Below are 11760 nucleotides of genomic sequence, written 5' to 3'. Positions count from 1 at the left end.
CTGCAAGGACTCGATGGTTAGGGTGATTTTACAGCAGGTTTGAAGGCGTTTAAGTGTTAGAATCGAAGCTGGTGCAAGCCACGTAGAGAGCCGATCGGATCGTAGGGTTTTTGGCATGTGTTTGGGCTCGATCGGCTAAGGGAGAGGGACGTGTGAGAGTGTCGCTGATGTCAAAAATCGGGTGAGAGTGTCGCTGATGTCCCTGCCACGTCGTACCATGTTAATACGTAAGATTGATCAATGGACAATTAAGCAGCTGATGCGAAAGCTATATTAATGATCTGAATTCAATGAAAGAAAAATGTATACGTATTTGTTGATGGGAAATGAATATGTTTATGCTTATCAAAGATCATGAAAGTTATGTTAAATACAGTTCTTTTCATTGTTGTCTGTTATGTATATGTATTTTGCTATTATGGTTAAGGTGTGTTGAGTCTTTAGGTGTCTGATGCAGGTGAGCATGAGTTGGAGGAGACAGGAGGTGCAGATAACTGATCTGGAGGAGCTGGTGGAGCGCGAGAACCCGAGGACCTTCCGTTATTTACGCAAATATGATCATTGAGGGTTATGATTAAACATTATTTTTCAGACAGTTTATGATTTTAAACATTTCGAAGGTTGACAGATTTTACCATTATGCTGGTTGCTTTTGTTTTTATATGGTAGACCTTTAGGTTGGTACCGATTACGCTAGACGCTTTAGTTTTTACTCGTTTATGATTTCTTTTTTTACTATAGTTGATTCATTCATTGGGTTGGATTTATTTTATAATTAGGTTATGAGTTTTTATATGCATAAGCTTCGCACGAGTGCTTGTTCTTTTTTAAAAAAATAAATAAAATTTTCAATTGACATTTATGATCGTTTCAGCCGTCATGGTTCCGACAAATTCCCGTGACCGATTCTCAACACAAGCTTATTTAGATTTCTAATGAAATTTTAAAAAAAATCAAGTTTTCAATCGTGGACCTAGTTTGGAGATTGAAGAACTGTGTTAATCTAGTAGATCGTTCGTAGAGATTTACATGAAAGACTATCTCCACTTAAAATTTAGAATAGTTTGGTGTCCAACCATTTAGAACGCAAATGTAACAACTGATTTGTACATCATATTCATGGACTTGAATCTTGCGACGCTTAAGAATATTTTGATTGTCAAAACTAATTTTCTTTGAAAATTTATAAACTTTCGTTGCTTCTTGGTTACGAGAAAATAGTACTTCAACAAAGCAATGCCGCTTTACTCCAGCAGTGTTATAAAAAATTTAAATTTTTTGGCTTTATTTAAAACTTAGAATTTTTTCAATTTTCTATTTTTTGGACTTTTTTGTTTCACTCTTACTTTGTTGGGTTCCGATTTTCTTATTTGTCTTTCAATCAATTTTTTCGTACAACAAAAATAAATATCATGCATGGGGTGTATGTATTGTATACAATAGTGCTTGTTTGGGCTTGAAAGTGAGTCGAGAAACATACATCTCTAGATAATAAAATATTTATTTCAAACTAAAAATGAACTACTCTTTTATATATTCCACCCCTCGAGTGCATATAAAAGTTTCTTGCTTTCCAAAAAGACATTACATTCTTCATTCATGGAGGAGAATCTATACTTATGATCTTTTGTACAATTCCCGATCACATTATGTGGCATGCATTAGGATTCTCGTCACTCAAAACTTCGAATGAATCCAACGGCTTAAACTGCACCTCTTGATGCGCATAAGACGCGTACGTGTACGGTGACGATTGGGTGTAATAAGCTGGAGCATCACTTGCGGTAGGATATGCCGTATTATAACACACCACATATGCTTGCTGAGGAGGAAAGTGAATCACATTCTGTGACTGACGGTTGACGTTAACGGGATCAATACTTTGAATGGGTCCCGTCTTTGGAATCTCTGATCCAGTGCCTCCTGGTGCACTGTTGCTCGGTGGACCTGTATTTCCGCTGCTCTTCTTTCGCTTCTTTTTCTTCTTCTTACCGCCACCTGGGACTCCTCTGCTACTTCCGTGATCTACAGCGCTAGGAGCACCGCCGCCGGTAACATTTCCAGGCGCCCTGTTATCCACAATAACAGTGTCAACTCCTGCGAACCTAACAGTTGCTGCACCACCGTTCCCGCCATTAAATCTTGGAGAGGTGACCTTCACTTGAATATTGCCATTATTACCTTCAGCGGTGGTCTCCTCTTCATCTTCACTATTTTCATTGCTTTTCGGATCGTTTCCAGGTTTCTTTTCATTGTCTTCTGCCGGTTTTTCGGGCCATATCTCCGCAGGCCTACCGATTTTTATCAGTTTCTTGACAAGGATTTGTGGATCAATGTTTCCAATAACAGTAACCTTTTGCTGCTGGGAGTCGATAGCTGTCGTATAAACCCCTAAAACCATAAAAACAAAAAAATCTTAAAGATTACCAATAATTTACTCGAATCCAGAGTATGTACTCGATCAACATACCTTCAATGCTTTGCAGAACTTTCTTAACTTTTCTTTTGCAGCCTTGGCAGTGGATTGAAACTTTGAGAACCCAAGTCTGAAAATCAAAAAATAAAAGCCATAACAAGCAAGAATGTTTAGGAAGCGAAAGATATTGCGCAAATCATATTAATGTTATACCTGGTATTGAAGGGGAAGTGGTTGTGAAGGAGGTTTTTCTGAGGCCGCCATGATTCGGTAGAGGAGTTTTGGAGTTTGACGCAATGGTGGATGAGAATTTTGAAAGAGTAATTATTCTTTGTGCCAATGAGGTTCTCGACTGCATAACGATATTTTGAACATTTTCTCGCGTATAAGATACAGCACAAGTTTAAAATTTTTTATCTTTTCGTATTTAACGATGTATACCAAATCAGTCTAAGATTAACAGAGTTGGTCGTTCTTATAAATCTCTATGAATGTATCTTCCTTCTTCTTCAATCGTAAAAAAAAAAAAATCTACGATCTTTTTATTTCCTTAAAACAAGTTATTTAACCTAAATTCCATAATTAACATTAATGAGCTTGATTAATTATTTGGGCTAGTCCAACTAGTTTAATTAATTAATCAAAGTCCATTAATAATTTTAATTATTTAATATGTTGGACTTGTACTCCTACAAGCCCATTAAACATATTCCCAATACATTTAATTTAATATTTAATAAACTCAACTTTTGAGTTTAATAAATTAAATCAATTATAAATTCAACGTTTGAATTTAATATTTAAATTATAAATTCAACTACTTGAATTTTCATCACCTCCAAAATTTAATATTTAATAAACCCAACATTTGAGTTTAATAAATTAAATTCTCAAATTTTATAAATTCAACTCCTTGAATTTATTCTCTCCAAATTTCATACTATCAACGGGAACAAATGATCCAGTACTTGTGTGACCCTCAATGGTTCAGGGATACAGCTAGCCGTGGCTTCACAACTCTGTGTGATTCAGAATAATATTTATTCTTATTCGGGCTTACCCTAGTTAGCCCCATTCTTTTCATCAACACCTTGATTAAGAATGTCAGAACTCATTTCTGATTGCACCAATCGGATCATGGTAAGAGCGTCTAGTAGCATCGCCCCATGATCTCCTAGGTATCACTGATAGTACCTGCAAGAACCAGTCGATTATGATTAACGTACAGTACGGTCCCTTCAGCTCATATATCTCGATCGAATCTGCAACCATTGGTTCATCGAGGATTGCATAATAATTCGATAGCTATGTGATAACTATAATAGTGGCATCGCGTGAACTATTTGAGAACTCCTTCTCTAACGTGCATCTCATACTCTGGCTAGAGATTCCATGCACTATTATTTCATCAGATCGCACAGGATATTCAGACCCGTAGGTGAGCGGTGAATCCCCGACTACAATGCACTGGCTCCTATATGTGTCGCTACTGTACCCAACCTCGCCACCTGATGACTCTCCTGGAGCTGGTAAACGAGTCAAAGCACAGCCCTAGCATATAGAGCCTCAGTGTTGTTCCGGATCGTAAGGACTAATGGTGTACAATCATAACCACGGACTTATCATCTCGATGAATGATAACCACTTGGAAAGTCCGAGGGAGGGTTGTTCGGTATAATCATCATATGACTACCCATCTGCATGTTTGGACATCTCTATGCCCTTAACAAAAAACGCAGTACACAACATCACAAATGCTAGTCTCGAGCTCAAGCGGCCTTTATCCCCGTTTTAGGCGGCTGAATCGACTAGGAACGAATTTAGAATATATGCTGTGTTTACAAACGAGTTTCAACATCGAATTACGATTCATTTGTATTAAGCCATAATCAAGGACTTTATCTATGTTGTTTGCATGGGTATACAGATAAAGTATAATAAGACCATAAAAAGTTAAATTATATAAAATAAAGATTGTTTATTTCACTTGAGTCAATAAATTCCCTAGCCAACCGTTGGCTTGCAAGGCATCTACTCTAACAATCTCCCACTTGCCCTAGAGCCAACTACCTTGAACTTTAATCCCATTGTTTTGCGATGCTTTTAAAAAAATGGTCATGGCAAGGGCTTTGTAAGTGGATCAACAACATTATCTGCAGAGGGGACTTTTTCGACCGATATGTCTCCTCTTCCCACAATCTCCCGTATGATGTGGAACTTCCTCAGTACATGTTTGGATCACTGATGAGACCTTGGTTCCTTTGCTTGCACAACGGCACCAGTGTTGTCGCAGTACGACGGGATTGGATCAACTCCATTAGGAATAACGCCCAACTCTTGGACAAAATTCCTCATCCAAATTGCCTCTTTGGCTGCATCAGATGCAACAATGTATTCAGCTTCAGTGGTGGAATCCGCAACGTTGTTTTGCTTGGAACCTTTCCAAGAGACAACCGCACCATTAAGCATGAATACAAAGCCAGAGGTCGATTTCGAATCATCTACGTAACATTGGAAGCTAGAATCAGTGTAGCCTTCCTGTAGAACCCGTAACTTAGACTACGTATAAGCCATGCATAATTCTAGTATTTTAAATGATTTTATTTCATGAGCATTTAAATGATTTTCCTTAAGTTAATTATTTCATGCAGCAGTTTGATTTTTTTATCAGTTCAGTTAATTCAGTGAGGCCGGACTGTAGTTTGAGTTTAGAGATAAAATTTAAGATTCAGAAAACATTTCCAGAATTTATTTTAGCTAGCAAGCAAGTTCATTTAAGTTAATAAGGAGGTTTGAGGATTTAATTTAATTACTTGAGGTGAGTAGAAAATAAATTTATTTAAGTTCCTTAATTAAGGGATTAATTCACTAAATTAATTAAAAAATAGGTGAGGCTTTTAAGGGTTATAAATTTAGTAAATAATCAACATTCCTCCCTTCATTTTTATTGAAGAATTCGGCCACCCCCTTAGTAGATTAAACAAGGACTTGCCAACTCACCTTTGACCTATTCTTTGTTGAGTTAGCATACTAATCTTTTTAATTCTTGATCCACCTTAATTAATTAATTAATGAGCATTATCCTAGTCTAGAAAGCATGAGGATTTCGGTCACCACCTTCTAGAGTCATCCAACAACTCATTTGATATCCAACAAGAATTCAAATTTCAAAAAGGGGAGACTTGGTCTTGCATGCATCCCACCTATATTGCATCCATCTCCCTCACTCCCCTAACCATTTTCCCCTCTCCCTTAGTCTCGAAATTCAGAGTGTTTTGGAGAGAAAAAAACGTGAGCACCATAGCTAGGAAGAGAGGAGAAAATCGAGCTAGCAAGGTAGAATAGAAAGCGCTCCGCCTCCTCCGCGCCGGATCGTTTCGTTCTTTCGTTTTTCTTTCAAAACGAAAACAGGCATGCATATATTCTTCCTTAACTCTTCAATCAAGTCCTAATATCATTTATTTTCATTACATGATCATTTTTCTATGGCAAAAATCGAAATACAGCAAGCATTTTTCAGAAAAACCAACATGCAGAATTTCGGCTTTCATTGTGCAGTTTCACGGTTTGCTTTTTGTTGTGGATTTCAGGTATTGGCTCGATTCCAGGCTCCTAAGGCGACATCTAGACATGTAATAGGATGCATTAGGACCATGTTGGTCCATTCATTTAACCCCATGCACGCTGGAAAACACGAGAATGACAGCAATTCCACCTCTTGTCCAATTAAGCTTTTCGAAATTTTGTTTTGCTGTCATATAGGGAATGAATATGATCATGGCTGCCACAAGGCCTATAGCTATGGTTAGATCACTTCCCTAGCATGTCTAAGATGTGGCTAAGTTGCCCTTTTGGTGGCTTGGTCCATGGTTAATCGGTTTTTAAATTAAAACTCAAGAACAGTCCCTGCACCCTTTCGCCCCTCTTCATTTTACAGCATGTGTGTGTTCGATTCTATGGAATGATGTGGATCTTGGTTGGCATATGGCCCTTAGCCACGGTTCATACCATGCCCCTAGATGTCTAGATCGTGCCATGGTCAATCAAATGGCCATTGGAACGACACGAGACAGCAAATGAATCACAACAGCCCACGCGCAGGTTTGGCTCTCGGTGGGGAAGTTTCGGTTGTTCATGGTGTGGTTTGGATTGTGGTTGGCCTAGGGCCCTTAGCCATGGTTCAAATCATTCTTTGGGATGTTGGTAAGATTCTCTGGTCAGGTGGTTCAAGCCCCAATGGCCGGTAGTCTCGAAAACGACACAAGGGAAGCAAGTGCGCAGCTGCTGTAATTTTGACAGCAAGTGTGCTGCTGTTCTCAGGCATCGTTTGAGTTCTTGGTTGGCTTTTAGCCCATGGCCTTGGACTGAACAGTGCCTCATCGAGTTAGGAAGGTCATGTTTTTGGCCATTCGTCATTCGGATCATTTTTGAGGTCGTACGAGAATTTACAGTGCGATGTACCAAATTGACTCTCGAAAAAGCATTTCATGTTTTGGCCTTCATTCACCTAAGATTCGACATGCATCATTTGAGGAGCGTTAATTCGTCATTTTAAGCGTATTTTAATCATGACTATATGATGTTTCAGTGTTGGTTCGGGTTGGTTCGGAGTCATGATTAAATACGAAGTCATTAGGCGCATTTGTCTCAGTTTTTGGTTTTTAATTGGATGGTTTGGTCAAGTAAAAACTATTGCATATTTTTCATGACATATTTAGGTTGCAGCGAGCCTGGGAGCGATCCAATCCATTCAGTAAAATTGTTACAGGATATTTAATTAGTTATTTAATTATATTATGTGCAAAAATACAAATTTTGAGATTTATGCGATATGGCTTGTGGTCACTTTACTATCATGATTAAATCCGGTCGCCAGTTATCGGTCCGATCGTCAGTTACCGGTTATGAGAGCATTACTAAGTCCTGTCGCCAGTTACAGGCCTGGTCGCCAGTTACCGGTCAGTTCAGTTGTTTCACCCAGTACTGTGGCAGTGGTCTGATCAGACGTACATTACTAAGTCCTGTCGCCAGTTACAGGCCCGGTCGCCAGTTACCGGTCAGTTTAGTTCAGGGACCACATGCGTAGACCATAATCCCACCAGAAAATTATTACAGTCTATTTCAGTACAGGGCTCCAAGGAGCAAACATTTTCACTATGATTTTCAGTTTAGTTATGCACGTATTATAATTAATCATGACACGACATTTTTACGTTATGCCTTATGACATGATATTTTCACTTGCATGCAAGCTTATTATTTATTTATTTACTTGCTATTTACGATATATGCATGTTGAGTCTTTAGACTCACTAGACTTGATTGTTGTAGGTGCTGATGATGTCGCGACCGAGGGCGGGGACCAGTGAGCAGGCTCGAGTCGGCAGTAGTAGGACCCGAGGAGCTCAGTTCAACATTTATTATTATTTGATGGCTCAAACATTTTAATCCTTTTAATTATCATTGGAAAAACCTTTTACTGTTATTCCGAAAATGTTAATTTCTTCCGCTGCCACTTTGAACATCAAACTTTATTTATCAGTTCAGTTATGAATGAGGCAATTTTAATTATTTAAAAGAAAAATTTTAAAATTTCCGTAAATTTTCAAGTAAGGATTTTTAGGTCTCTACAGCTAGTATCAGAGCAATGGTTCTGTATAGGGTTGTACTACTACTGATCTCGAGAAGCTTATGAAGTCACGTCTTCGGTCTGTAAGTTTTACATTTACGCATTTCATTTAAAGCATGAATTATTTTCAACAGCATGATTTCATGAGATATTTTTTTTCGCCCAGATTTTATTGCTCAGTATTTAAATTTAAATTAATGATGGAATTATGCATGTTAGTTACGTATGGGTTATGTATGGAACAGTATGCCCCCTAGGCGCATCCTCGAGCGCAATAGAGATGAGGAGCCTCGCCGAGAGGACAGGGAGGAGCAGAGATAGGAGAGAGACCTACCACCTCCACCACCGCCTCCACCGGACATGAATGCCCAGATGCTGGCTGGGATGACTCAGTTCTTCGCACAGTTTGCGGGGAACAATGCGGTGGCGACCAGGCCGACAGGGCCCGAGGCTGTTTACGAGAGATTCATGAAGATGCGTCCAAAAGAGTTTTCAGGGACGTCGGACCCCATGATTTCCGAGGGCTGGATCAAGTCCCTCGAGGTTATCTTCGATCTTATGGAGCTTGGAGATGCAGATCGAGTTCGTTGTGCCTCTTATCTGTTCGGAGGAGATGCCCGCTTATGGTGGGAAGGAGCTTCAGTAGCCCTTAACTTGGCTACGCTGTCTTGGACACGCTTCACGGAGGTATTCTACTCAAAATATTTTACAGAGGAGGTGCGCACCAGGTTGACCACTGAGTTCATGAGCCTGAGACAGGGAGATTCGACTGTTACGGAGTTCGTCCGTAAGTTCGAGAGGGTTGTCATTTTGTACCCCTGATAGCGAACGATGCCAGAGATAAGTTGATGCATTTCTTGGTGAGTCTACGGCCGATCTTGCGCCGTGATGTTAGGGTGTCTGCCCCTACTTCTTATGAGGTCGTTGTCTCCAAAGCCTTAGCCGCAGAGCAGGATCAGCGGGACATCGAGAGAGACCGTCAGGGCAAGCGCCCAATCCAGGTACCACACCGCCCTCCTCCTCAGCAGCATCAGCATCAGAACAAGAGGCCATATCACGGCCCGCCCAAAAACAGAGGAGGACCTCAGCAGCAGCAGCAGCAGGGACGTGCTGTCCCGAGGACCTTTGAGCATCCGGCTTGCCCTAAATGCTCACGCCGCCATGCCGGAGTATGTATGTTTGGCTCAGGGAAGTGTTACAAGTGTGGTAGCCCAGGCCACACGCTGCCGTATTGCCCTCAGAAGAACCTGCCTACCAGGGCAGAGTGTTTGCTCTCCATGCGACAGAGACGAACCCCGATACTATGTTGATGACAGGGAGAATTTTCATAGCTGGCTCAGCTACCAAGGCCTTGATAGATTCAAGGGCTACTCACTCATTTATTTCAGAGGTCTTTGCTAATTTCCTCAAAGTTAAGACCATTGGGCTAGATATAGCCTATTCCGTAGTACTGTCGTCTTGCGAGGAGATGGCAGCCACCAATGTGATACGAGACATAGATCTTGAGCTCCATGGCAACCTTGTTTATGCGGATCTTATCGTACTGCCGATGCCAGAGTTTGACATTATTCTAGGGATGGATTGGCTACTGCGGAACAGAGTTTTGATTGACTTCCAGCGGAGATCAGTTCTAGTCCGACCGCTTGGAATGACTCAGTTCTTATTCGAGCCGGACAGGTACTTTCCTTTACCGCGTATTATTCCTTATGTCCAGGCTAGGAAGCTTATGCATAGAGGGTGTCGGGCGTTTCTAGCAACCTTTGTATATGTCCCCGAGGCGCCCAGTCAGTCAGCCTCAGATGTTCCGATTGTTAGAGACTTCTTAGACATTTTTCCTGAGGACGTCTCTGGTATGCCACCTGAGAGGGAGGTGGAGTTTTCTATCGAGATTATGCCAGGTATGGCTCCGATCTCAAAAACACCGTACCGACTTGCACCGACAGAGATGGCAGAGCTTAAGAAGCAGATTCAGGAACTTCTTGACAAGGAGTTCATTCGCCCTAGCTTCTCACCTTGGGGCACGCCAGTCTTGTTTGTTAAGAAGAAATATGGCACGATGAGGCTTTGTATTGACTATCGGGAGTTGAATAGGGTTACAGTGAAGAATAAATACCCACTTCCGAGGATTGAGGATCTGTTTGACCAGTTGCAGGGAGCTTCGATTTTTTCCAAGATAGATCTGCGTTCCGGTTATCACCAGTTGAGGGTGAGAGATGCTGATGTTTCGAAGACAGCTTTCTGGACTCTTTATGGCCACTACGAGTTCCTTGTGATGCCGTTCGGTTTGATCAATGCGCCAGCGATCTTCATGGATCTCATGAACCGCGTATTTCAGCCGTACCTCGATCAGTTTGTGATAGTGTTCATAGACGACATTCTCGTCTACTCCAAGAATCGGGAGGATCACAGCAGGCATCTGACCATAGTGTTGCAGACATTACAGAAGCACAAATTATTCGCAAAGTTCAATAAATGCGAATTCTGGTTAGAGAAGGTAGCGTTCTTAGGCCACATTGTTTCCAGCAGTGGCATTGAGGTAGACCCAACGAAAGTTGCAGCAGTCAGAGATTGGGTTGTACCGCAGAATGCATTAGAGATCCGCAGTTTTCTTGGCTTAGCAGGATATTATCGGAAGTTCATCAAAAGATTCTCCTCGATTACAGTTCCACTCACAGCACTGACCCAGAACAATGTGAAATTTGTTTGGAGCGAGGAGTGTCAGAAGAGCTTCGATACTTTGAAGCAAGCTCTTATCTCAGCACCCGTTTTGGCCGTGCCGTCAGGGTCCGTTGAGTTTGTACTGTATACCGATGCTTCGAAGCTCGGTCTTGGCGCCGTATTGATGCAGCATGGGAAGGTGATAGCATATGCTTCTAGACAGTTGAAGACTCATGAGAAGAATTACCCTACCCATGATCTAGAGTTGGCCGCCGTAGTTTTTGCACTGAAGATTTGGAGGCACTATCTGTATGGAGAGAAGTGCCAGATCTTTACCGACCACAAGAGCCTCAAGTATTTCTTTACGCAGAAGGAACTGAACATGCGCCAGAGGCGTTGGTTGGAGCTGGTGAAGGATTATGATTGTGATATTACCTACCACCTGGGTAAAGCTAATGTAGTTGCGGATGCACTGAGCAGGAAAGTTGCAGCGATGGCCCATTTGACAGTTTCGAGACCTCTTCAGTTTGAGATGCAAAGGTTTTATCTTGAGACTTATCCTCGAGGTAGAGTTCCTTGTCTATCTACCTTGACAATTCAGTCTTCCCTTATGGACCGTATTCGCAGTAGTCAGTCATCAGATGAGCAGTTGGCCAAGTGGAAGCAGAGAGATGAGGCCAAGGGCAGTCTCTTGTATTCAGTCAGTGATGGTATTGTGAGATACCGAGACAGGATATGGGTTCCTAGCAGTGATTCTATCCGAGCAGATATTCTATCAGAAGCCCATATGTCGCTGTACTCTATTCATCCAGGGAGTACGAAGATGTACAAAGATCTGCAGCTATTGTATTGGTGGCCTGGTATGAAGAAGGACATCAGACGATTTGTATCCGAGTGTCTGACCTGTCAGTTAGTGAAGGCCGAGCATCAGAGACTAGCAGGGTTGCTCAAGCCTCTTCCTATTCCCGAGTGGAAGTGGGAGAATGTTACCATGGACTTTGTGACCGGATTGCCGAGGTCATCCAGAGGATCGAATGCTATCTGGGAGATTGTAGAT

At 41.4% G+C, this 11760-nt stretch overlaps 1 protein-coding gene across 1 annotated transcript; it reads right to left on the bottom strand.

Moving 5' to 3' along the window:
- Positions 1-1499: 1499 nt before the first annotated feature.
- LOC142519451 (heavy metal-associated isoprenylated plant protein 35-like) lies at positions 1500-2823 on the bottom strand. The gene is made up of 3 exons (XM_075622480.1): positions 2630-2823; positions 2471-2546; positions 1500-2391 (listed from the first exon to the last, which is right to left on the bottom strand). Exons 1-3 carry the CDS (start codon positions 2678-2680, stop codon positions 1643-1645), a joined length of 876 nt encoding a protein of 291 aa, XP_075478595.1. The 5' UTR covers positions 2681-2823; the 3' UTR covers positions 1500-1642.
- Between the last annotated feature and the right edge of the window lie 8937 nt (positions 2824-11760).

This window comes from Primulina tabacum, chromosome 11, assembly GCF_025594145.1.
Source record: "Primulina tabacum isolate GXHZ01 chromosome 11, ASM2559414v2, whole genome shotgun sequence".
In the NCBI taxonomy this organism is placed as follows: Eukaryota; Viridiplantae; Streptophyta; class Magnoliopsida; order Lamiales; family Gesneriaceae; genus Primulina; species Primulina tabacum.
Note: the sequence above shows the minus strand (reverse complement) of the source record. Positions and strands in the feature narration are given on the sequence as shown.